We start from the raw sequence: 26,050 nt of genomic DNA on the forward strand, positions 1-26,050 counted from the left end.
TGTGTTGTCTGATTTAATAAAACGTTATTCAGATACATTATTTATACTCTGACCTTACAGAAGTAACCTAAAAGCTAATACTAATACTGTAGAAAATACACATATATCGATGCCTCAACATAAAGCAATTTACATCTAGAAGATCAGATCAGAAACTATTGTGTGTTCTCACAGTAATATGGGAACCAAAATAAAGACACTATTTAGTGGCTGTCCAAAAGCATCCCACTTGTGGTGTTGTCAATTTAAATTTCTGAATAAATTAAAACCACTAAATAAATAAATAAATGAACTGACTTAGCCCTGGTTACATATACTGTATTAAGCTATTAATACATTTGAGCAATTTGTGATCATTTTGAATTCCATTATATAACTTATATTTGTTAGGATATATCCAATTAAATTCTGTGTTTTCTTTAAAGGACAATACCAGTGTTCTTGAATGTCCTTGCCCATTTATTACCACTCAGGCTATACCCTGCTGACAATTCATCGCAATTAACAAAATGTTTTAAAATGCCCAATCTGAGGCCCATTCAGTATTTTTTTATGGTTATGTAATTACCATAAATATGGTTAAGTACTGTAATTTGGTTATTACAGTTGTAAATTAAAATATAAAGTAATTAAAAATGTTAAGGCAACAATTCATTGTAATGTAAAAGAAAAATGACAAATAATAGGCCAATGGTTTCCACCCAGTGGTTGGGACCCCCACAAGGGGTGGTGAAATATATATCACACCACACCATATCTCAGTAGACAATCATAAACTATAATATTCCCCAAATCCATGGTTGCACCAAAAAAAACTGATTCATTTGATTTTCTATGAAACCACAAAGGTGTAGCCGCTGACTTAGCCGAAAACAAACACTTAATTTCCCAGCACATACAGGTATTTTGCCCCTGCGTCAAGCCCCCGCCTCCTTTTAGGTGAAAGTAGCCCCTCTAATTTGACTGGTGGTAAAGAGACGGTTGATGTTTTGTTTCGGTGACATCATCAGGACGTGAACAAGGAAACAACAATCAGCAAACTGCAGGAATTTCGAATCGAGATGAAGATACTCTCTTGGTGGCGGTTGAGCACAACTGCTCCATGAATGGATCAGAGGTAGGCAGTTGGGCAGAAATGGATTATGATGAAGGGAGAGATGAAGAGTATGAGGGGGAAATGAGGGGACGGATGAATGAAAAACGAGGCAAAGGGATTAAAAGAATAAGAAATGACAATGATGAGAGATCTGAAAGTGAGGAAAAAGGACATGAGAAATATATTGTCATAATAAGGTTTAATGAAAAAGCTCAAGAAAACATGAAGAAAGTCAACCCATTTATGCTAACAACAACTCTGGCAAATAAGATAGGGGAGATACTATATGCGAAGGTCCTTAATGATGGCAATCTAGTGGTGAGATGTGCGGATGAAGAACAACTTAAACAAGAGCACAAAATGGTGGAGGATGTAAAGGAGTGATCACAGGGGTACCAATGAGTTTAGGTGTGGAGGAACTAAAGAGGAATCTCAGGGAGAAGGGGGTGAAAGTAGTGAATGCGCAAAGTAGTGAATGCGCAAAGACTGAAAACAACAAAAGGAGTGAAAAAGGATAGTGAAACAGTATTGCTTAAATTTGAAGAAGAGAGTGTGCCAAATAAAGTATTCCTGGGTTTTATGAGTTACCCAGTGAGTGTAAGTGCCAAAGCCACTGAGGTGCTTTAATTGTCAAAGGTTTGGTCACACAGATGTGTGCTACTTTCATCAAACAAGATATTCCATATAGGGTACTGGAAACGGGAGATGATCAGGAATACATAAGTGTATATACATATACATAAGTGGCTGTAAGAAACCCAAACAGAGCATTCAGACAAGTTAAAAGAACCCATAACACGCAACATTTAATTCAGTATAAGAAGGCATAGGCAGTGGTGAGAAGAACAGTACGGCAAGCTTCATGGGAAAGTTGGAGAAATTTTTGCAATAAAATAGGAAGAACAACACCTGTGGGAGAGGTATGGGCAATGATAAAGATGGGAGGAGACAGAAGGGAATGGGAGTATCCAGTTATGACATTTGAGGAGGAAACAGCAGTCTCCAATAGGGACAAGGCAGAGATCATGGCCAAGTCATTCACAAAAATACATAGTTCAGAAAATTTATCAGAAGAAGGGAAAGAACAATGAGTCACCATCCAGGTTTGTTAGACAGGAGGGAAGAAGCAGATGATATAATTGATTAACCATTTTCTTTGGCAGAGATGGTGAGAGCAAAAAAAAGATCAAGCTTGTTATCTTTAGCTTGTTATAAAGTTGCAGCTTTATAACAGAGTGTGGGAGGAGGGAAGATTACCAAGTGCATGGAAGGAATCAGTAGTGATTCCGATAAGAAAACCTGGCAAGGATCCATATAAACCCACTAGTTATAGGCCACTAGCACTAACATCAAATCTCTGCAAGATAATGGAAAGGATGATAATGGAAAGGTTATCGTATAAGCTTGAGAACAGAGGAATGCTGGCAAGTTATCAGAGTGGTTGTAGGAAAGGAAGGAATACTATAGACTCAGTAATAAGGCTAGAGACTGAAATAAGAAAGGCCCAGGCAAATAAAGAGTCAGTAATTTCAGTGTTTTTTGACATAGAAAAAGCATATGACATGACGTGGAAGGAAGGATTGTTAATTAAGCTGCACAAGATGGGTGTTGGTGGGAGAGTTTTTAACTTAGTAAAGGATTTCTGTTTGGAAGAAAAATCAAAAAGTACGGCTTGGGTCAGACTTGTCAAGTCAGTACACATTTGGAAATGGCACACCTCAAGGCAGTGTGATAAGCCCGTTATTTTTCATCATTATGATCAATGACGTCTTCTTAAAGGTAACAATCCTGTGGTGGCTCCATTGATGCTTATTTGGCCTGAAATAGACTGGTATTTCTTAGAGGTAAAAAGGGAAAAAAGATTAAATTGGTTTGGTAAGTGCTTTCAACCATGTAATGAAAGAGTATAGTGATTTTATACAAATTTATACGGATGGTGCTAAGAAACCTGAGACAGGAGTGACAGGATTTGGGGTGGCAAGACCAGCAAAGGGAATTGGAATCAACAGGAGAACAACATGTTAGGGGTTTACACAGTGGAGTGTAACCAACACTACATTGGTTACACTTCAGTGCGTGGAAAACTAGTAAGTAAACAAGATAAGGTGTTGATATGCTCAGATTCATCCTTAGCCCAGCAAGTTTAAGGTCTTTCCATTCAAAAAGCCGTCAAGATATACTATATGAAGTCCTTCAGTCAGTCACGAGAATAGCACATCAGGAAGGTCAGTTAAAATTTCTGTGGGTTCCAGCGCATGTAGGGGTGAGGGGAAATGAGAGGGTGGATGAGTTAGCAAAGAGATGCTTTAAAGAAAAGAAATATAGAAATGCAAATTAGTATCAGTAAAGCAGAGGTTAAATGTTTAATCTGGGAAAAAAAACAAATCGTCTATATAAAATTCAAAGAAAGTGTCACAGTTACTAGGGTAGGTAGTGGACACAGGAGAGAAACAGTGTTGACATGATTAAGGTTATGGCACTGTGGTTTGTGTGAGGGATGTCAGGAAGAGGAGACAGTGGAGCATGTAATTCTTTGTTGTAGGGGGTATGGGACACAGAGAGAGATGATGTGAAATAACCTGAGGGAATTAGGGGTGAAAGAATTCAGATTAAAAGAATTACTGAGCATGGGTGAGAGCGCACAGGTCAGGGTACTGTTAGCTTTTCTAAGGGACATAGGGGTTTTTAATAGTATATGATGGAAAAACAGGAATAGGGTGATAGGGTGGCTGACATGGATTGCATGGAGGATAAAACGTAGTTCAGCCTTGTGTGTGTGTGTGTACGTGTTTTCCCCCCTCATTTTATTTTATTTTGAAGGGATTTAGATTCTATGTCTATTGTCTGTTCCACACTCCGGAGCAGAAGGTGGTGATAATGCACCAATAAGCTGGATGCCAACTGCCGTAAAACAAAAGAAGAAGACTGGCGGTAGACGCAAATTCCAAGGTCTTTGCCAATGTAAAGGTGGGGTATGCGATTCTGGAGAAATCCAATACCATGACAAATACCATGATATAGAGCGAACAACGACACAGTACGTAATATAGCTAACATTAGCTAGGTTGTGGGTTAGCAAACTGTCCCTAGAGTTTCTGCTGCCAGAGAGCACGAGACGATTTCCCAGAGCCAGCAAACCAGCTCCAGACAGCGACACACACAACTCTCCTGCTACTATAGCAAACATCACAACAACAGCATAACTTGGCAAACTAGAATGTACGCTGAATGTTCGCGGGCAAGTCATTTAACATTACCTGACACACAAATCATGGCTGGAATAGTGTTGTGTGGCTCGGTCCGAGCGACTTTGTTTGTTCCCATTTACAGAGACAGGGCTGTGTACAAACACCGGAGTTTTTTTCAGCGCACACACTGAACCGAAAGCTAGCGGACCCTGAGGAGATCAATTTTGACAAAAAGACGTGTATTGGATTAGAATCGCATACCCCACCTTTAATAGCATTAAATTAGAATACTGCATTGCTTTTTAGCAATTAGGAGCCCAAATCCTATGGCCAGTCAGGCAAACAATTAACCTGTTATGTTGTTGCCTATCAATGACCGGTGTCATTAATGTAGAAAACAAATAAAGAGATAGGGGCTGATGAGTGTCCTTTCAGTGAAACGAACCAAGTGGACTAACCTGACATACCGTATTGAATGTATTTCTGACATCTGACACTTTTTATATCATTAACACACTTTTTGCTATTTTGGTAGTCTGTCCAATGTGAAGTTACTGTAAACTAATTACTTTGCTGTGGCGAAGCGACCACTGTCTCTATTTTGATAGCCGTTTGTGCATAATACGCAACCTTTTACTATGAGCCGAGAAGTAGAAAACAGGTCAGTTTTAGCCCCACTTCCTTAACTATTAACGTTAAAATACCCTCTGCTGCCTGGTCTTTCAAGTGGACAGACTGTTGAACCAAACTCCATTCTAAAAGCATGTGTTTTATGGTAGGGCCATATTTTTTCACAGTAAAAACTTTAGTCACACCATCAGTAAGACTCTTTTCTGATTCGCTTTGATCTGCAGGCACAATCGGCACACATGCCATTTACTCAGTAACATCATTAACTAACCTGTGATGAAGTGTTTGCCACAGATGTGCACGTACTGAATGGCCGGGTCCCACAGTTGACCATTTTCATCGTCTCTGTAGATGGCCTGATGCCACAGATCTTTTTACTGTCCTTCGCTCTTTGGGGGGGAAAAAGAAATTGTAAACAGGGTGTTTTTGTTTTGTTTGACGTGCAAAATGCGACGCAGCAGCTTTTAGGCATGGTGTTAACAGTTTTTTCAATTGGCTCTTTACAGCGCTTGTTTTCACTCAATAGGGGGCGTGGTCGTTCTGAAGACAGGAAAGTGACGTTTGCCTGCTCTGATCTGACGTGTAAATTTACCATCCAGCAACGACCAATGAGCTTAGCATGTGAACGCGGAAATTAATTGTGATTGGACGTTGAATACGCCTGTTTGGAACAGTCCAAAGCACAGGTCGCTGCGCGTGCGTGGAAGTGAAACAGTCATCTGAATATATACATTAATAGTTGCTATCAATCGCCCCCCATGCGATTCAGACCGGCCAACCATGTTTGGCTCTTCCGGTTAAGTAGCTTTAACGTTACCGGAGAACTGCGTTTGTCAGCGAGTCCCTCCTGCCGTTTCAGACCGACATTTCACACCGGTCTTCCTTTACTTTTTGCCCGGAAACTCACGATGCAGTCGAGTCGAAATGTGACCAGCAGCAGTTCTGGTGAGGATGGCCTGGGCAGAGCAGATAAACCGGGGTCGGGGCTTTTCAGTAACATTCCTGTTGTCACAACAGAAGACACGGGTCCTCCGGTGGAGAAGAAACGAGTGGAAAGCACGCTTATCGTTAACGAGAGAAAGTTGAGGACCCCGAGTCCTCTGTTTGGGGCCAACTGTGATGACGACTCTGAGGCAGAGTCCTTCCGGGATGGGAGAACCGAGGAGGTCGACCGGGACACCAGGGGCAGGGCGTTTGCTTGGTGCCGAGATTTTCTCTCAGGGTCGTGGAAGACCATCAAAGAGGATGATTTTCAAATCAGCATCGTCAGGTAAATAATGTCGACTGTACTGAGGATAAAATCACTAGAATGGCATTATCATTATCTAGAAGGATTTAGTCATTTTACACATTAATGTGTGGGGACCACTATTGTGTGTCCATTGTCTCCAATAATGACTTTATATTGACCATCATTCACTTAGCTCACTGTAACTAATACTTTTCATCGTTTGGCTTGGGATCATTTTAAATAATGTCTGCTTTGATCACCGCAAGTTGTTATGTCCTTAGTGTGGACATGAGTTGTGAGCAGTTGAACCGAAGGGTGATTTTCTTTCTTGGATTGTTTCATTTGAAGGATTTATAGTCATAAAGAGGTGAATGTATCTTGTATATCACAAGGGAAAAAAAGCTAAATTAGAAAAATATATAATTTTGTGTAACAGAAGTACCTGATGACTCCTCAGATTTTCCTGTGGACTCCTTAAGAAGTCTTATGGTATTGTTGCTGCTATTGAAATGTTCTAAATGCCATATTTGTTGTGATATCCATTCTGCATCCCTCTAACACTATAGGATTACCATTTATTTCTGTAAGGAGCCCTCAACTTAACCATCCAAGCTGAACACTATTTACAACAGACAGTTTTGTCTGTATGTGTGTGTTGAGATGCTAAACTAAACCTATTTTGTACTGTTTGAAGTTGGCTTTGCCAATATACATTGGCAGATGTCATGGCCAGCAAGGGTAAACACAACATAAAAGCATTCTAAGTAAAATCTACTGGTGTTGTCTGACTAATATGTATGACTAGATTCTGTGGGGTCATGTTCACTTTGCTCAGATGTGATAAGACTAGTGTTTTTGTTTTCCAGTGGTGGACTGAGTAATCTGCTATACCTGTGTAGTTTGCCTGACCATGTGCATTCTGTGGGAGAGGAACCTCGCCAGGTGCTCCTCAGAGTCTATGGTGCCATCTTACAGGTTGGTCTGTCTAGTAGGGGTTCTCATGAAGTTATTTGTCCATGAATGTGTGTGGCTGCACATATATAATTATCATGGAGAGAAAATTCTTTACCATTGTTTCAGTCAATCTACTGTAGCAGTGTCTTTGTCCTTCACATGGCAGTATGAACCAAACCAAAAACACCATCAAACTGTGTCTGACTGTCTGTCTTTCTGTGACGCAGGGAGTGGACTCCCTGGTGTTGGAGAGTGTGATGTTTGCCATCCTGGCAGAACGAACTCTTGGGCCAAAACTTTACGGCATATTCCCTGAGGGACGCTTAGAACAGTACCTTCCGGTATGATGCACACATACAATGTATGATAAAAACAGTTATTGTTTATTGACTAAAGCATTCAACATTCAGGGTCATGTGTAGAATGTTTTGTGCAGTGATTACAAAAAATAATTTCTCTTTAGAAATACTGAACAATACTATTTAGTTGCTTATATAACACCATAATTTTTGTGCAGATTTAAAGGTCCTAAAAGGACCACTTACTTGACCTAGGTAGCTTCTAATTTAAAAGGAAGCATTTGTATGAGTAGTCATGTCTTTGTGTCTCTGTTTTCTCAGAATACCCGCATGCACACAGATCAACTCTCAGATCCGGCCGTCTCAGCTGAGATTGCCACCAAGTTGGCACGTTTTCATGAAATGCTTATGCCCTTTAACAAAGAGCCTAAGTGGCTGTTTGGGACCATTGACAAGTAAGGACACCTTGATACCACTCTTTCTTCTACTAAAACTAACTGTTTTTTAATAATTAAATGTAGTTTGTTTTTTTTCCTTTTTAGATACATGGGTCAAGTGATGAAGCTTAATTTTGTACGTGAAGCACATGTGAAGAAGTACAAGAAGCTGATGAAGTTGGACCTGCCTGCTGAGCTGGAGAGCCTCCGGTGAGTTGGGGGACAAGCCTCAAATGGCCAAATACTGTATATTGTGTATGGAGTGGCTTTACATACATAAAGCCTTAAAGCTGTGGTAGGTAGGGTTAAGGAGAAAACCTCTAGCATCCCCTCTCCCCTCCTTCCAGTACCCACCAGTGTAAGTGAGAAAGTGCAAAGAAAAACCCTCCTGATCCAGAGCTTTCTGGTCAGTTTCAAAATTACTTTGAAGCCAAAGGCAAAGCAGAACGATGATGCAATCACTATTGCCTAACCAAGTGCCAACTAGATGTTGTTTAGTCAGCACCATCTCATATTACCTACTGTTATTTCCATCTAGACTTTAGGCAGAGTGGCAGTTTAGCCTGTACAACTACTCACATTTCAGGGCCACCACCAAAAACCTCAAGAACGTTTGATTAATCATCATGTCCCAGATGGCGAGAGGAACATGGGAGAGCAATTAAGCGGTTAAATGGTGTGTGTGCAGACCCTTTTGTTTGCCGATGAGACTACAAAGTAACCCTGCCAGCATGTGGATTCTGAAACCCAACGTGGGACAGCAAATGTATATTGATATGAAAAGATTGCATGTTACATGAATAAGGCTTTAAGGGTTATAGTTTTGATTTGTTACACACACACATTATACATTATCTTACATAATTGTAGGGACAGGACTAGCTGTATTTTTGTTTCCAGTCTAATGGCTGACCTTTGTTCCAGTCCCTCCATGACTTTACTGCTGGCTCCTGCTGGCAGTCTGACCTCAGCTGCCGGTAGAGAATCAGCCCAGTGTTTATTGTCTTTATCTATGAACACATTTGTTATCTTGTAGATATGTACCAGTTTCACAATGAAGCAGACTAAGATGTAACAGCCACTGCATGACAATCCCCTGGACTTCTGCTGCAGTCATTTGAAGTCCTCAAACGTATCTGTGTTGATAACATGTCTTTACACAGATATAAGATTTCAAGGTACTATGTTCTTAGCTTGCTCCAGGCAGTTCAGTCTATCAGTGACATCTAGGGTTTGATTATTTTTCTTTCCACTTTCAGGAATTATCCTCCCAGTATATTTCAGATTTCAGTTATATACTCCAAAGCTTCTAGAGAGTTGAACACCAGTTTTGCCACTTGTTCAATGAGCAATTCTGGATCATAAAATCATACACACTAAGAACATATTGGGTAATCTGACTGGGTTCATATGTAGATGCTTTGAATTGCTTGGTATATATTACCTATGATACCTCCATATATACCTACTGTCCAGTATAAATAACCACACTAAAATATGGATAGTTACATTAAATACAGTTAATCTTATGTATTGCTCATTGACATGACATGGCATTTTCACTTCTTTTCTTTGGGCTTAATTTCTCATAAATGAGTAATAATAATGTGTGAGTTACACTACCTGCATATGCAACACTGACAAGCTCTTTCTGGCCTCTCCCTTTTTCTTTCATCACCTACTCTGTTCATCTGGCTCTTGTCTCCACAACAGTGCATTGCTGGCAGCGACTCCATCGCCAGTTGTGTTCTGCCACAATGACGTCCAGGAAGGTAAATACTTATCCTTCGTTATCGTCACACCTCTAATTTGGGCCAATTGATCAACCCTCTGGCTTCACTGTCACATTGCTTAGGAGAGCAGTATATAACATAAGACAAAGGAATGCTAGGGTGTGGTTATTAATAGGGACAGCTCACATTCATACACTTCATCCTGTGAGTGAAAATTAGCCTCTGCAGTAGATGAGGTGGCATTCAGAGATTTAGGTTTCTAATTAAGGGGACTGTGTCACAGAACAGGTAATCTCCTAAAATGAACTTACATACTAAAAGTATGTGGCCACCTGAACATTATACCCATGATGTATGTGATTACAACGATATATCTCATTCCAAAATCATGTGCATTATTATGGTGCTATAACAGTCTCTGCTCTTCTGGGAAGCTTTCCACAAGATTTTGGAACCTGGCTGCAGGGATTTGCTCCCTTCAGCCACAAGAGCATTAGCAAAGTTTGGTGCTAAATTTGGGTGATAAGGCCTGGCTCGCAGTCGGCACTCCAACTCATCCCAAAGGTGTTAGATGGGGTTGAGGTCAGGGCTCTGTACAGGCCAGTCAAGTTCTTCCACACACTTCTTTATGGACCTGGCTTTGTGCATTGGGACGTGATGTCAGGGTGAAACAGAAAAGAGTCTTCGTCAAACTGTTGCCACAAAGTTGGAAGCACACAGATGTCATATATCATTGTATGGTGTAGCGTAAAGATTGACCATAATTGGAATTAAGGGGTCAGACCCCAGAACAAAAGTACCTTTATACATATACACACACAAGGACCACTCACCAGACCACCTGTGTGTGGTGACCAGTATGAATAGTTCAGATACATGTCATTATAACAGAAATACCACTTTTCCATTTTGTTAAGCTAAACTGTCCTCTGGTCTAAACCTTTTCTCACTCCTTGTTTTGCTGCTGCAGGTAATATTCTGATGCTGGAAGACAGGGACCACAACTCAACAGATAGACTCATGCTGATAGACTTTGAGTACAGCAGTTACAATTACAGGTAATATGTGAACTCTTCATAAAGGGATTGGTTTAGTTTTTCAGCATATCCAGTGAGTCACATCAACAGTATTGGTACCTTTTGTTTAGAAATCAGTGGTTTGAGCTCCAATTTTAGATTGTGCCCCTGTGTATTAATATGAATGCTATTATATTTTCTTTTGTGAAGGGGTTTTGACTTTGGGAACCATTTCTGTGAGTGGATGTATGACTACACCTATAACCAGTGGCCCTTCTACAAAGCCACTCCAGAGAACTATCCCACCAGAGAACAGCAGGTCAGTCTAAACACCTTACAGCTAAAGACTGTCTACCTTTCTGTGACCCAATCCTTGCTCTTAATAGAGGCTCACAAGAATAAAATTTAAACAGAATGGCTTCAATACTTACGCTTATGCTTGGCAAATAATTGCCACACTGCATTGTAATGGTAAAATGTAATTATAAGTATCAAAGTTAAAAGACATAAGAGTACTAGAAAACTGGAAACCTCAAATTAAATACTTACAGAGGAATATTAAGAAAAGTCAAAATCAAGCATAAAATTTTAAACTTAGTTTAATTCTAAGTGTATGCTTAAGATTAGAGAAAAGGTCAAATAGTGTAAGTGGAGGTTATCCTTTTGATGAAAGACAAAACCTGCAATTACTTAATTACTTACTTAATTAGAAGCATTAAATACATTAGGCAAAATGGCATTGGGGTTTTTCCTCAATATTTATAGTCATGCAGCATCTATGATTTTAACTATCAAAAGAGCATATAAATATTCCTAATTTTAGTATAACTCTGATAATTTATATTTGGATATAGAGTTGATTAAATATTTTTATAGACAGATACTATATACTACAGTGCTGATGTTTAAACCCAAGATCTAAGTGTTCTGGTTACACAGTGCCATCTAGTGGTAAAACTTGTTAATGCATTTTTGAGTTCAAGAGAGGGCTTATATCAAATGCTGTCACACGTGGGAAATCAATCGAATTGTTAATGAATTTTTTCCCCTTAGAGGGCTCTGCCCTCAGATATGTCAATACAACACACTAAACATTTATTGTCTGCTTGTTGGGTCCATTGTTTAAACCATAATTTCTCTTTCTGTGCACTTAAGTAATTTATTTGATAATTAGACATTGGAGGTCTTTCTTGAGTTTTTTTTATACCTATTGTTGAAACTTAAATCACTACCTTTTAAAGATAACCAAACATGAAAAAACAAAAATATTCAATGGAATGGAACAAAACTAAAACAAATTTAGGGATTATTTTCCTATAGTCATTATATAATACGAAGTGCATAAACAAATAAGGATGTAGCAAATTACCAACAAATGATAATTTTACTACATTTATTAAACATGTCACAATTCATTTTGCTTTTTTTATTGCAGCTTCATTTTATCAGAGGTTATTTGGCAGAACAGAGAAGATACTCAGACATTACCATGGACCAGACACAGATTGAAGAGGACATGATAATTGAAGCTAACAGGTAAGACATGATGTTGTATATGGTGTTACATAGAACGATTTAGAACAGTGGTGAATATGCATGATTAAATGTTATAGCAGAATCACCAGAGCCCTGGTTTTGTTTTGTCATCATCATTTTTGTTTTGATTTGTAGGTATGCATTAGCATCACACTTCCTCTGGGGGCTGTGGTCCATCATTCAAGCAAAGCTATCCAAGATTGAGTTTGGATACATGGTAAGGAGAGTTTTTCTCTTTTACAGTCTGATGCAGACACCAGCTGCATACTACATTTATTTCAATACATGCAATAATGTTTGTCACACATGTATTTAATGTTGAATTTTAGTAAACCTCGCCTCATAGTAAACCATATTGTTTTGCAGGACTATGCCCAGTGTCGTTTTGATGCCTATTACAAGCAAAAAAAGCTCTTCTCCTGATTTCCACCATGTTAATCAGAATACAACGTCTCAGCTATCTGTCCTTCATCATTCTTCAAGCTCATGTTTCTCTGTTGAGTTTCTTTTTTCAGCTATGTGTTTATTGAAACTGCAGTCCTATGCAGCACTGCTTATGGAATGTAGACATTTACATTTGAACACAGTGCAGGCATCATTTATTGAAGCACCTATCCCCATAGTGTGAAATTTTGTTAGAGCAGGTATAGCTCTGTAGCACTGAATGTTGTTGTATATCATTTAAGGGACTCAGTCAGTGTGATGTTCAGCTATTGTAATGGCCAATGTGGTTTGCCAGAGAATTAATGTATTTTAATTTCAGACAGTAAATTTTAATGTAATAGTAATTTCAAAAGCATTGAAGGCTTTTGTATATCTGTTTTTAGTCATTCTACCTCATTTCTTTCTTCTCATGTTCATTCTGCATTGGGGTTCTTTTTTAAAGGTCCAGTAAAGTTAAGTTAAAAACTTACATACATTCAGCAAATTATTACACAAGGGCTATTTTATACACGTCAACAATACTGTTAATTATTGTTAAACCATTTGAACAGTTACAAAGTGTAAGGCATTTAAGTCAGTAATATTGGATCTCTTAACTGTACATTTCTGCTGCACTTTTAACTGCCAGCCCGTATTTAAGTTAGCTTGTATTACCATCTGTCATCTACACCGTCTTATTTGTCATCTATGTATCATTCTATGCTGACAATATTATTCAGAGCTTTTTCTGTTCTTAGGTTTTGTTTTGTTTTTTGCCACAAATCATAACTTGGAATATCTAACCTGTAATATTCTTACCTATGTAACTTAAATGTCTGTCTGGCACATGTATGCTCTAAATTAGATCCAACAATAATTGAAATCTGTGTTAGATCATGACTTTCCCTTTAGCTTATTTGAATGTGAAGTAGGGTTTTAACATTTCCTTTTTCCTTTTATGATTCTCCTGTTTTTTTAGACTGTCTCCTGTATTTGACTTAATGTACTGACGTCAATTATGGTCTTGATATCCTTGTTTTACACATATGGCATCAGTTTATTCATGAGAAAAAGCTAGAAGCTTAACTGTGCCTCATTAACTACCTGTAGCTGTTGTTTTTAAAGCATCATTGTCCCAGCACAGTAAATTATGTGAAGACTTCTCTGTATTATGTTGGTCTTCTTTGCACTACTAAAAATATCATTCAAAAGCTAATAAACATATGTGCTTAGAACCTGTGTCAATAAACCTGTTTTTCTTTTCATTAACTCTGTATCTGTCTTAAAATATATTTTAACAAATGTATTGCTACATTTTGTGAAATACAAAGTTACTCATATTACTGTCACATAACTGCTACGTAACTCGAGTGCCCCATGATGACGTCTAGAGCAGAGTGAAGGAGACCATGTTTCATCCCAGAGGGTTGACTGTTGTCCCGCCTCCATGTGCCGAGAATAGACCAGTCAAAAAAAATGCACACTGCTCAAAGATTGAGGGACACTTCTGAATCGACTAGATCTGTTGCAGAACAAAAAGGAAATCTGAAGTTGAAGATGTAGCCTTGCGTTGCACTGCGCTGTTTTCTTTAACATGCTGTTTATGCCTGCATGTTGTCTTAAATCTTTGCTCTTAGCTGATTAGCTATTTTTGCTATAAAAGTGCACATGACTGTGAGAACTGCAGCAGGGAAAAGGAGACGAGCCGGTGGAACATGGACTAAACTGACTGGTCTGTCCTATTTTTCCATTGCAGTTGGAATTCAGTTGGAATGCTTGTCTTGCCTTATTTGAAGGCCTTACAGTGCCATTCTGAATGTGTGAGAGGTGTGAGAGGTGTGAGAGGCATCTTTAGAATTTTAACAATCAAATAACATGGCACAGACAGTTATAACAGACTAAACAACAACACTGTCAGTGAGATGAATCCTCTCATGAGATGTTTTATGATACTCTTTGAGTGGATAAGCTTATGGCTGAAATATGGTCTTACAAGACTTTGGGGAGCTTTTCCAGTAGTCAGCAATTGGATAGCATCCCCAGGTATCACAGACAGAGGAACATGCAAAGCAGACTCAGAGGAGTGGAAAACCAATGAGGCACTCCGTACATATCACCTTGGAGATGGAGATGAAACCATGGTTACAGTTCAAACCAGCACATGTGCATTCCATGTAAGTAAAAAAACAAAACAATGCTCCCAACCATACAGGTTAATCAAAAACTAACTGGAGGCCGCTGGAATTTTGGTTTAATAATTCATTTTTAAGGTGGACCTTGGGAGACTCTCAGAGTGCAGCGAGTACTTCCGAGCTTTGTCCCAGTCCAGAATGAGAGAGACCTCAGAGAGCCTCATCCACCTGGACCATGTGTCCTCCTCAGTCTTCTACAATCTCCTTGAGTTCGCCTTCTACAATAAATTTAAAGTCCCTCAGGAGGAGTTGGGCACACATATCCAGGTGTGCACACTTATATCTCCATGTCTATTTATCCCATTGGACATCTCATGCTTTCCTTTGCAAATGTTGTGCTGTAATATGCTTCCTCCCTTTCTGACTCTGGAGGTCAGCAGCTATCTCCTGGCTGAGGCCTTCCTCTCAAAGTGCCTGTCAGTCCTGGCAGATGAACTCAGCCCAGGTAACAGTTTGTCCTACCTGAGTCTGGCTCAGGAGATCTGTTGTGTGGAGCTGAAGATGACTGTGTTCACCTACCTGAGTAGAAACCTGCTGGAGCTGCCTGACCTCATCAAGTATGCAACACTTAACTGTATAACTACATGACATGAAATCTTTGAACTGTACTCAGGATTTGCTACAAGGACTGAGTTTGCTACATGTTCTTGTCCCTAAAACTGATTCATACCTCAGGTGTCTGAACGATGAAGAGAAGGACATAGTTGTCCACCTGAGGACACAAGGACACCAACGTCTCTGCAGCCTTAGGAAAGAGAACCTGACATCTTGGAATGATCCAGAAACAGAACGTGCCCGACATATCTTCACCCTGAAAGGGTCAGAGGACAGTGGAGATTGGTATCCAGTTACAGAGCTTCCTTTCAGGGCTGATAAGTGGTGTTTCACTACAGTGGTCCTGTATAACTACCTGTACATTATAGGAGGCTACCGGCAGCGTGTCAAGAGAGGCTGGGAGTTCAAGATGGCTTCCTTCAGGTATAATCCCTTTACTCATACATGGGTCACCACAGCTCCTCTGCTTAAGGTGAGACAGTCTTCTAGCTTGTGAATCAAGCTGATGACCAGTCTGTCTTAGCCAAAATAAAACTTCTCTTGTCTTTCCTTCCTCAGTCATTTGTATAACACTAATGAAAACTGTCACCTCTGTTGCATCCACAGCACAGAAGGCACTTCAGTGCAGTGGCCTGTGAAGACTGCATTTACGCTGTGGGAGGCTGGTACTTAGACTCACTGGTGACTCCGGACTCCAGCACGGCTCTCTATACAGCCGTGGAACGCTATGATCCATGGGACGACGCATGGAGGTTTGTGTCCTCTTTGTCACTGTCTTCCAGCTGGTAGGTTTTAGGGATGACCCTGAGAAATTGTTATATTCTTTTCTAATTGATATATTTCCCTTTCAGATTCCTTCAATTATTTGTTGGTGTATTAGTGACTGAATAGAATCTCTGCCTTAGGTTTGTTTCCTCACTGCCGCTCACTGACTTCCAGTTCACCATGTCCTTGTCCCATGACGTGCCCCTTGCCACTAGCCTTGGACACTGTCTCTATGTGTTGGGGAGCATCCAGAGGACTGGAGAAAAACTGCTGCTGCAGTACAACACGGGGAAAGGTAAGGCACAACAGCATAGCCCTGTTTGGCAAGAGGAATGTGTTTTTTTTACAGCCCAGAAAACTTGTACTTACAGTTTACACAATTCCTTAACATGCTAATCTGATTGTATGAAAAACTGTGCTTCTGTATTTTCTCTGTCTATTAGACTGCTGGTCTGAACTGCTTCCCACCCTTACCAGAGTAGATGCAGACCTCCCTACTCTTTACTTCCTGGGTGCCACTGACAGGTTGCTTGTGATTGGTACAAACAACTCAGAGAATGTGGTGACATCATTCTGTGTGCAGTCAAAGAGATGGGGACAGGTAAGAATCTAACAAGAGACTGTGTTGTTAAAAAGAAACATCACTTCTTCCTCACATTTAGATATAGCTGAGTTATGTGTGACATCTTTCATATTCATGCCTAATATTTTTAAAGGAGCTGTATGCGACATTTACTGCCACTAAATGTCATACTAGACCACCAGCATCTCAGACCAAAATACATGGGTGCTATGGCCCACCAGACTCCATTGAGAAAAACAGTAATTTTACCTTGCAGATTATCGTAAAACACACTTCATTCAAACTAGACAGATACAAAATAAAACTCACCAAAACAGTCTTTGTCAGTCTTTCCACTGTTCCAACAATCACCAACTCTGGTTTGATTGAAATAAATCCTTAATTTACCACGTTAGATGAGAAAAGAAACAGCCGTTATATCGCTCTCCTCTAAGCCAACAGTTTCACAGGAAGGACCTCACATGCACTAACATGCACATGCGGCTGGACAGGCTACCAAAACAAAGAACCGACAAGCTTGGATGACAACACACACAGAGGGCGTGTGACGTCATTCTCTGCGCAGGTTGCTGTTACTCCACTATATCTTTACATAGCAAATTGTTGTTTGCTGCTATATCAATGTTCAGTATCTCATATACAGAACCTTTAACTAAAGTCAAAATCTGTTTTATCCTTTTTTCTTTTTAGGCGCACAGGGCTGAGAAAGTGGCATTTGCAGGACAGGGGACAGTTGTAGGTGACCAGGTCCTGATGCCAAGTATAGAGCACAACACTGTTGCAAGGATGGATCTCCAAACTCTCTCCCTGAGAGTTCTTCCTCCTCTACCCATCTCCACCCGCTATGAAGCTATCTTTTATCTTAACTTTTAATGTTATAGTTAGCTTCTTTGCTATACTGTACATATTTTGTGATTGTTTTTGTGGCTGAATGTAATAGTGCTCAAGTCTTTCCCAAACATAAGGAGATAAACTCCCTGGGTGAATTATAAATTACAATTGCTTTGAACTACGATTCTCTTTGGACATTGGTACTTATTAGACTGTTGTGTACCTGTATATTCTGTATACATATAATTTCTGCTGTACAAAATCTCAATGGGATTTTTCTAGGTTAATAAAGATTATTTGTGAATAAGGATCTACGTACATAAGGTATCCTGAAATGTAAGACCCAGTCCATGACTGTTTGTCCAAAACAACATTTTGCTTTCTATCTTCTCTTGATAAACACCATTAGGTCCCATTTTCTAACCCTCTAATCGAAGCAAAGTCATGACGCTTGAATCTGCTGATAATAATCTGAAGGTTGTATGCTGTTATTCTTATCACACATATTTTTCATTATCACAGTTAAATACTGCTTGCACTCTCAGTCACTGAAAAGGAAATCACATTGCTGGTCACATTGCTCTCAGTTACTTCCTAACACAGCACTGCAGCAGATTCAGTTACATAGCAGAGACCTCAAGGCTCATTAGGCTCTGTCTATGTTTGGTGTCTTGTAACAAAAAGAAGCATGTCATGGGTGAGAGAGGATGAGGTAGAGAGGGAGAGAGAGAGAGAGTGGTGTTGAGGAAGGGGGATAGAGAGAGGGTTGGAAAGCACATGAAAAGACAGCTCTGATCTCACTACCTGAGGAAAGCCACATCAAGGGCACTAGAGTCACACAGCGCATACAAGCCTGAGTACAGAGGAATTTCACTGCCTCGCTGACACAAATCAAAGTCACAGCTTTGTTCTGCCTGAGTGGATTATACTGAATCTGTTCTAACAAAGGTAAAGTATTTGTAAGTCTTGTTCAGTTCTGCATGTAGTTGTGTTAGCTGCAGAGGTTTTTCTGGTTGATAGTAGTGTAAACTGTTTTAATTGCAGTACAGAGTATAACAGCTTATGGGGAAAATTCAAAATTATTGACATCTTTTAGTGTGTTGTTTTCCATGTGTTAAGCCTTGTATGTAAAAAACAATCAGGTGAAAATCATTGTGGGGAGGTTCAATGACACAGTCAAGTGCTGAAAAAATAAACGTTTCGTCTTTGTTCAGTTGTTTAGTAAAAATGAATGCTGACTGCTGGGTTTTCATCTGTTGGTTGTATTCTGTGTTTATATTTTCATGCCCATCTGAGGTCTGCGCACATGCTCAGCCGGTGCACTGCTATATCTGGCCATTGAACTTTGTCCCACTTGGTGACTGTTCAGTCATATGACATGGAAAAAGAAATCCTAGAACTGTCACCCTGACAATTACATGGAGTGGTTTGTGAACTCCAAATATTTTAATTTAGAATTTCACAAGGCTGTTGCATTTAAAAGGCAATGACTGCACTCTTCCAACTTTATATTACATTTATCTTTTCATGCTGACATCTGAGAATCCCAGTGGCCTTCCCTATCACATCATGTGCAAACACCTCAGACAAACAGTGCAACTTTCCTTCAAATAGTGTCCCAGCTCTGAGTCAGATCTGTGAGAGTCTGTTACTCTTTATGAAAATGTTATGATTAGTAAAGTGAATATAATACCAAAGGATTCTATAACTGTGCATGGCTCAATGGAACTTTGGGTCTTTGCAGCAGATTTTTTCCCATGGGGAATTGATAGGAATAAGAGTGTGCTATCTGATCTTTAAATAATACAAGATATGGAATATGGACATTGGGAGAATTAGCATCCAGAGCTGACACAAAAGCAAGATTATGACATAGATGACATTAAAAGCATAGAAGACCTCAAATGACTTAAAAGTTGATTGACCTGAAAATAGACCTATTTATTTTTCATTTCAGAATCTAAAATTCTGAAATACTTATTGACAATATAAACTTTACATTGAAACATATGGAGAAGGTAAACAGTTGTCAATATTTCAAATTGCAAAACAGTTTTCAGTATACTTTTTATCAGGACCCACATCTCCCACTGAACTTTTTATTCTTTTTTAATATTTATATTATAGTCATTATTTCCAGTCAGAAACCTGATGACTCAAAAAGCCCCCCTTTGATTTCCATGGTTGTATTATTCAGAGATGGCTGAGGCACATCAGGCGGTGGGCTTCCAGTTCACCGTGCGCCCAGATGGTTTGGACCTTAAACTGAGCCAAGAGGTCATCAAAAACATCTACCTGTCAGGAGTGACAGCATGGAAGAAGCGAGCCATTCAATTCAAGGTACAATAGCCAACACTTTAGATCTAGCTTTGGTTGTCAGTGTTGAAAAATGTGGAGTCAATCAGTAAGTTCACAAACAAGCTTTCAAGTATAGCATTTAAGATCTATAAAGGTATTTTCAATAGCTGTGCATTTTCTTTCACATTATCTAAACAGAACATAGATGATGAAGATTAATCCTGTGTTAATATTGAATCTTGTTGCTTTTTATTCACAGAATGGTGTATTGGCTGGAGTCTATCCTGCCAGTCCGTCCAGTTGGCTGATAGTTGTGATTGCAATAATGAGTTCCTTGTACATCCACATAGACCCATCTCTAGGAATGATTGACACAATCAAGGAAAACCTACCACACAGGTCAGAAATCTGCTGCAGCTAGTATTATGTCTTTCCTTGTTGTGTTTCAGTTTTTAAGTATTCTACTGGACCTTTTTGTTTGCTTAGACGGACATTGCAGTAAGTCAGCTATCTAAAAACAAAGTTATTCTGCATTTTTCTTTTTGATTTCATATGTTACCCTATTGTTGACAAAAGCTTTTGTCTTTTCTGAGCAGAGACTACATGTCAGTGCAGTCTCGAGCGGTGCTGAGTGCCATCATGTTTGCCACTGGACTGTGGCTGTTCCTCATCTACCTCTTGAGATACATTCTCAAAGCTCTACTCTCCTACCATGGATGGATTTTTGAATCCCATGGAAAAATGAGCACGTCAACAAAAGTGTGGCTGGTGCGTTTGTCCTTCTGTCTTCACTCACTCTGTCTAAATCTTTAATTGTGCTACGTGTGCCATTAAATTGTCTGGATGCCCGTACACTGTCCATTTAATCTTCATGTCGCTCACTCAGTGCGGAGGCTATGGTTGATTCTCGTTAGAATCTGTTATAAAGGTTCATCTCGTATACTGTATGTGTATGATGTTGGGGTGTTGTTTGTTATCAGAGCCTTGTGAAGATGTTCTCTGGGCGCAGACCGCTGCTCTACAGTTTCCAGGCCTCCTTACCCAGGCTCCCTGTGCCCAGTGTGGATGATACAATTCACAGGGTTTGTAATGATACAGCACTGACTTTCCATGACTGCAAACACACTACTGAATGTGGTCCATTAGTTTTTTTTAAATGAATGACATGGAAACACACTAAATGCATAATTTTTAACTATATGTGGGGTTTTGGTATTTTGGTTGAAAAAAACAAACTCTTGTGCACTTTGATAAGTTAGTTTGATAAGTTAGTTATGAAATTCTTCAAACATTTCAAGCTGTGGACTGGGAAAATACCTGACCTGCATGGGTAGAAGGTAGCCAGACTGGTAGATGGTAGTCAAGCATTGTCTAGATATGTATGTCAGCTTCTAACCACACTTACAGAAACTCATATACCAGAACTATATTTCAATGTTATAAAGTGTAACCTGACATCTAAACATTAATATTTGTCATGTTATCCCTTGATAATTTCAAACTGCCATTTATAACTTTTACACCTACATTTAAACCCATATCGCACATTAACTAAGCCTTTTTTTCTAACCACTACTGTTCTAGCTGCCTTCCTGTGCCCTGTGAAAGACACAATAGTACAGTAGTACATAGAAATCTGCCATGTCCCCTTAGATGCACATGTGCTGGATGTCTTTCTATTAGCTGCTCTATTATATCTGCTGTGTTTCTACATATACTGCTCCTTTGTCCTGACAACACACACTATGTTTTTCCAACAGTACCTTGAGTCAGTCCTTCCTCTGCTAGACAGTGAACAGTACAACCAAATGGAGATTTTGGCCAATGACTTTAAAGATTCCAAAGCAGCCCAGCTGCAGAGATACCTAATCTTGAAATCCTGGTGGGCAACAAATTATGTGAGTAGTGTTTACAAGTGATACAACACTGGAAATCAAATTCAATTGAGTTGTAATGTTATACAGTGTTAATAATCTTCTCTAGGTAAGTGACTGGTGGGAGGAGTACATCTACCTCAGGAGCAGGAGTCCTATCATGGTGAACAGTAACTTCTATATAATGGTAAGATAGACTTATTGGCTTGGTATAGCAGTGGAGTGCATTAGTAATGTTCTTTGTAAAATTATACCAATACAGAAATTATACATTAAAAGGCGGGAAAAGACTACATAACACTGATATATTTTATGAGAAGTACTAAACAAACAAAAATTCCTTTAATTCTTGAAACTTGCCAGTAACCGAGATAATATTTTGAATAAATGTCTATTTTTGTGAGTTAATAGACTCACTCTGCTTTCTCTGTGTGGTGAATGTATTTATGCAAAGGACCTCTTGTACGTGACTCCAACACACCGACAGGCTGCACGGGCAGGGAACGTGGTTCATGCCATGCTGCAGTACAGACGCAAGCTGGAACGTGGTGAACATGCCCCTGTAATGCTTGCCATGACTTTACTACCACTCTTCTCTAACCCTAGTCACCCAATTAGGTTGTAACCTACCCACTGTAAAACCATATATACTTCTTTTCCTATCTCTCATTCTTCTCATTTTCTACTCTTTGTCTTCTCTCTAGCCGAAGCATAAAAATTCAATTTTTCTGCTTCTTTAAATCTATTAATTTTCTTTCCCAACTAGGTTAAACTTAGTGATGATTTATTTTATTTCTTCTTATCAGCTGAGGGCTGTGGGGACCGTTCCTATGTGTTCCACTCAGATGGAGAGGATCTTTAACACCACCCGCATCCCTGGGATTGAAACAGGTAAGCAACTGCTTAGGTCTGCACAGTTTAAAGGGTAAAACAACACTCAGACGCATAGGGTAGACAGCTCCTGCTGTCCTGGGTTGAAACTTAAAATTTAAATACCTGCTTTGACATCACTAATTGAGGTATGTCAGGATTAGGTATATGGGCTAAAGGGGAGCATTCATCCGTCTGTTTGTACAAAAGGGTTATGCTGGTTCCTAAGTGGTTAGTCTTCTAATAATATTCAACATTTTATCTTTGAGATTAGTTATCTGGACCTTTCCCCTTACTTCGTCCTTTGTCCAAACGCCCTTCCTTTTCTTACTGGCCCTTCCCTGCAGATATTGTGCAGCACCTGACTGACCGTAAGCACCTGGTTGTTTACCACAAGGGCCGTCTCTTCCAAGTGTGGCTGTACACTGGAGGGCGCCACCTCTCACCCAGTGAACTTGAGACACAGTTTCAAAGGATCCTCAATGATACATCAGAACCCCAGCCAGGAGAACTCAAATTAGCTGCCCTGACTGCAGGAAACAGGTATACAATCACACACACATGCACAGGACACATATAAACATACACACGAAAAAGAAGATGTAAAATAGTTTTACTTTGACATCCCCTTCTAGACTTCCATGGGCTCAGGCTCGGATTAAATATTTCAGCCAGGGAGTAAACAAAGTGTCACTGGACGCCATTGAGTCAGCTGCCTTCTTCCTGGCACTAGATGACAAGCCACAGGGTTATGATCCTGCAAAGACCGGTTCCCTTGACAGTTACGCCAAGTCCCTGCTTCACGGAAAATGTTATGACAGGTAGGCAAAGAAGTAAAGGGAAGGTCTCTGCTTTTGGCTGCAGCACTGGTTAGACTTTTAGTGGTTTGTTTCCCTAAAAAAACAATAACTTTGTTCTTTCTTTTTTCACAGGTGGTTTGACAAGTCTGTCACCTTGATCTCTTATCCAAATGGAAAAATGGGTGTAAATGCTGAACATTCTTGGGCTGATGCACCAATTGTGGGACATATGTGGGAGGTATAAAATGTGTGCTGAAAATGTGTGCTCAAAACAATGATTCAAAGTTTTCAGATATCATCAGCCGTCATTTTCTGTGTGTGTAGTATGTCCTTGCAACAGACTGCTTCCAACTTGGCTACACAGAGGAAGGACACTGTAAAGGGGATGTGAACAAAGGCCTGCCTCATCCCACTCGACTACAGTGGCAGATTCCAAAGGAGGTACAGTAGAGCCTTACATCATTTATTGCCAATGACCTATTTGATTTGCATTCAATGGCATTACAAATCACAAAATGAATCAGGATTTCTTTTTGTTTTCCCCTCTCTTAGTGCCAAGACGTCATTGAGACTTCATACCTATCAGCCAAGCAGATAGCTGATGACGTGGACTTCCACGGCTGTCTGTTCACTGAGTTTGGGAAAGGACTGATCAAGAAGTGCAAGACCAGCCCCGATGCCTTTATTCAGCTGGCCCTGCAGCTGGCACAGTACAGGGTAGGGCTGCCATCATTTGTCCTGTCTCTGGAATGACATTACTCACATTATTACCTTTTGAATGTTTAATTGTATCATCCACCATCACTAAATTACTTTAAACCGTCTGCTTTATAGGACCAGGGAGTTTTCTGTCTGACATACGAGTCATCAATGACTCGTATGTTCAGAGACGGTCGGACAGAGACGGTACGCTCCTGCACTTCGGAGGCTGTTGCATTTGTCAGAGCCATGGAGGATGCAGATGCAACAGTAAGCAGAACACACAAAAATACTTAAAATAAATCAGGAAAACACAAAATAAAACCACAGAAGTCTGTTAAATATGCATTTTTAGTAGTGGATTCACAGGTGGGTCCAGCGGGGTTGAAGACATTAAAATCCTCTACTGGAATAAATAATTATAATTTTTTGCAGAATAATTGGACTTTGGAAATATCTGGTGTCAAATGTGTGCGTGTTATCAGGCTCACAAATTTTACAATCAGTGGCATGGTGTGTATGTACAGACTTGCTGTAAGTATTAAAGGTTACATTTTGAGAGGTCACTTTGTTGTGTTTAGGCCTTGGTCACCAAGACCTAGAGGCAATGTGTCTCTGCATGTCAGTGCCTTGGACTCTGAACTCCCTGATGTTCTGGCAGGATTAAATTGACACTCATGTCAGAAATAAGGTCATTGTGATATTATGTCAATGTCAACTTTGTGCCGGTTGTTTTTGTGATCAGAATGTCCAGAGACTTGCCCTATTTCGGAAGGCAGCAGATAAGCATCAAAACATGTATCGTCTGGCCATGACTGGTTCTGGTATCGACCGTCACCTCTTCTGTCTCTACATAGTGTCCAAATACCTTGGTGTTGACTCGCCATTTCTTAAGAAGGTAAGAACTATAATCATCTTTCATCTCTATAATTTTATTGGTTACTGATTCACATTTTTCCCTTAACCGACCTATCACAACCTTTCTCCTTTCTTATGTGCCCTTTTCCATACAACATTCAATGTCTTTGCTTCTAGGTGCTTTCAGAGCCCTGGAAGCTGTCTACCAGCCAGACTCCACAGCAGCAGCTCAATTTAGTTGACATCAACAAGTTCCCGAAATATGTGGGTGCTGGTGGTGGATTTGGCCCAGTGAGTTGAATTGTTTTATTTTAGGGATGTGCACAGTCACAACATTTCACCCTGTCATCCTGATTTGGGAGGGTTTTGTACAGTAATATTACAGCATCTCTTGTCTACCCGCAGGTGGCTGATGATGGTTACGGTGTGTCTTATATAATTGTTGGGGAAAACCTCATCACATTCCACATCTCCAGCAAGTTCTCCAGCCCTGACACCGTAAGAGCACAAAATGAGAGCAATGCATTTTATAGGTCCATCTCTATCTTTCAAAAGTCAATACTGTGTGTGTGTGTGTGTGTGTGTGTGTGTGTGTGTGTTATTGCTTTTCTGTGTGACCTGCAGGACTCATACCGGTTTGGTCAGCACATTTGGAAGGCCATGCTTGATATCCAAGCACTTTTCAAGTCTGAAAATGATAAGAAGATGGTGGAGAATGCAAAGCATGTACACCTGGAAAATGGGAAAAAACACATATAACAGACACTGTGGGATGGTATGCTGCATTTGGCTCTTTGTCATGCTTCATTCATACAAAAAAAACCCAATGTTTTGTTGACAGGTTACATTTATGATCTTTTTGCTTTTCTGGTAGGTCACATTATAAGAGCTGGTCATTCCACTCTGACAGACAATATGAACAGTTGTTACTCTAATTTATTACTATTTATACAATACTTTTTTTCAATGGTTGTTTCTCCAAACTTGAAACTTGTCAGTTTATGCCATAGACTGTATATAAATCTAATGTAATAAATCTAAATATAATCTTTATATTTCGTCTATGGTTTGTGCATATGAAAATTGTAAATATATCTGCTTAAAGAATTCAGTACTATGTTTGAAAATATAAATTCTTTGTTACATGCCAGTATTTGTGAATTTTCTGTCCATTTTAAGGTG

The 26,050-nt window shown here is 39.7% G+C and overlaps 3 protein-coding genes across 10 annotated transcripts; all 3 read left to right on the forward strand.

Moving 5' to 3' along the window:
* The first annotated feature begins 5,564 nt into the window (after window positions 1–5,564).
* On the forward strand, window positions 5,565–13,778 carry chkb (choline kinase beta). Of its 2 annotated transcripts, none has more exons than XM_044192896.1 (11): window positions 5,565–6,184; window positions 7,012–7,120; window positions 7,327–7,440; window positions 7,720–7,853; window positions 7,920–8,045; window positions 9,549–9,607; window positions 10,539–10,626; window positions 10,795–10,903; window positions 12,020–12,120; window positions 12,256–12,337; window positions 12,487–13,778. In XM_044192896.1, exons 1-11 carry the CDS (start codon window positions 5,673–5,675, stop codon window positions 12,541–12,543), a joined length of 1,491 nt encoding a protein of 496 aa, XP_044048831.1. In that variant the 5' UTR covers window positions 5,565–5,672; the 3' UTR covers window positions 12,544–13,778. The 2 variants fall into 2 exon arrangements, with proteins under 2 accessions (XP_044048831.1, XP_044048832.1); XM_044192897.1 differs by having other exon boundaries at window positions 7,941–8,045.
* A 285-nt stretch (window positions 13,779–14,063) lies between these two features.
* Window positions 14,064–17,938, forward strand: LOC122874694 (kelch-like protein 1). Of its 5 annotated transcripts, none has more exons than XM_044192905.1 (8): window positions 14,064–15,002; window positions 15,108–15,292; window positions 15,411–15,575; window positions 15,659–15,713; window positions 15,897–16,075; window positions 16,196–16,350; window positions 16,499–16,656; window positions 17,329–17,938. In XM_044192905.1, exons 1-8 carry the CDS (start codon window positions 14,874–14,876, stop codon window positions 17,509–17,511), a joined length of 1,209 nt encoding a protein of 402 aa, XP_044048840.1. In that variant the 5' UTR covers window positions 14,064–14,873; the 3' UTR covers window positions 17,512–17,938. The 5 variants fall into 5 exon arrangements, with proteins under 5 accessions (XP_044048840.1, XP_044048841.1, XP_044048836.1 ...); XM_044192906.1 differs by having other exon boundaries at window positions 15,411–15,554; XM_044192901.1 differs by having other exon boundaries at window positions 15,411–15,762.
* Window positions 17,939–18,236: 298 nt separating this feature from the next.
* cpt1b (carnitine palmitoyltransferase 1B (muscle)) lies at window positions 18,237–25,921 on the forward strand. 3 transcript variants are annotated; one of them, XM_044192898.1, is made up of 19 exons: window positions 18,238–18,417; window positions 19,667–19,809; window positions 20,027–20,166; window positions 20,364–20,535; window positions 20,748–20,849; window positions 21,528–21,665; window positions 21,751–21,828; window positions 22,096–22,203; window positions 22,448–22,532; window positions 22,859–23,054; window positions 23,147–23,332; window positions 23,444–23,549; window positions 23,636–23,752; window positions 23,864–24,028; window positions 24,146–24,280; window positions 24,756–24,908; window positions 25,046–25,159; window positions 25,274–25,366; window positions 25,493–25,921. In XM_044192898.1, exons 2-19 carry the CDS (start codon window positions 19,669–19,671, stop codon window positions 25,625–25,627), a joined length of 2,364 nt encoding a protein of 787 aa, XP_044048833.1. In that variant the 5' UTR covers window positions 18,238–18,417; window positions 19,667–19,668; the 3' UTR covers window positions 25,628–25,921. The 3 variants fall into 3 exon arrangements, with proteins under 3 accessions (XP_044048835.1, XP_044048834.1, XP_044048833.1); XM_044192900.1 differs by lacking the exon at window positions 22,096–22,203 and having other exon boundaries at window positions 18,237–18,417; XM_044192899.1 differs by lacking the exon at window positions 20,748–20,849 and having other exon boundaries at window positions 18,237–18,417.
* The last annotated feature ends 129 nt before the right edge of the window (window positions 25,922–26,050 follow it).

The sequence above is a fragment of the Siniperca chuatsi genome, linkage group LG4 (genome assembly GCF_020085105.1).
Source record: "Siniperca chuatsi isolate FFG_IHB_CAS linkage group LG4, ASM2008510v1, whole genome shotgun sequence".
Taxonomy (NCBI): domain Eukaryota; kingdom Metazoa; phylum Chordata; class Actinopteri; order Centrarchiformes; family Sinipercidae; genus Siniperca; species Siniperca chuatsi.

Coding starts and splice junctions, on each gene's coding strand:
- chkb (XM_044192896.1), top strand. CDS start 5,673: ATGCGATTCAGACCGGCCAACCATGTTTGGCTCTTCCGGTTAAGTAGC. Junction 8,046..9,548: donor GCTGAGCTGGAGAGCCTCCG/GTGAGTTGGGGG, acceptor TCTCCACAACAG/TGCATTGCTGGCAGCGACTC. Junction 10,904..12,019: donor ATCCCACCAGAGAACAGCAG/GTCAGTCTAAAC, acceptor TTTTTATTGCAG/CTTCATTTTATCAGAGGTTA.
- LOC122874694 (XM_044192901.1), top strand. CDS start 14,874: ATGAGAGAGACCTCAGAGAGCCTCATCCACCTGGACCATGTGTCCTCC. Junction 15,763..15,896: donor CCACAGCTCCTCTGCTTAAG/GTGAGACAGTCT, acceptor TTGCATCCACAG/CACAGAAGGCACTTCAGTGC. Junction 16,076..16,195: donor TTGTCACTGTCTTCCAGCTG/GTAGGTTTTAGG, acceptor TCTCTGCCTTAG/GTTTGTTTCCTCACTGCCGC.
- cpt1b (XM_044192898.1), top strand. CDS start 19,669: ATGGCTGAGGCACATCAGGCGGTGGGCTTCCAGTTCACCGTGCGCCCA. Junction 23,753..23,863: donor AGTGGCAGATTCCAAAGGAG/GTACAGTAGAGC, acceptor CCCCTCTCTTAG/TGCCAAGACGTCATTGAGAC. Junction 25,160..25,273: donor CTGGTGGTGGATTTGGCCCA/GTGAGTTGAATT, acceptor GTCTACCCGCAG/GTGGCTGATGATGGTTACGG.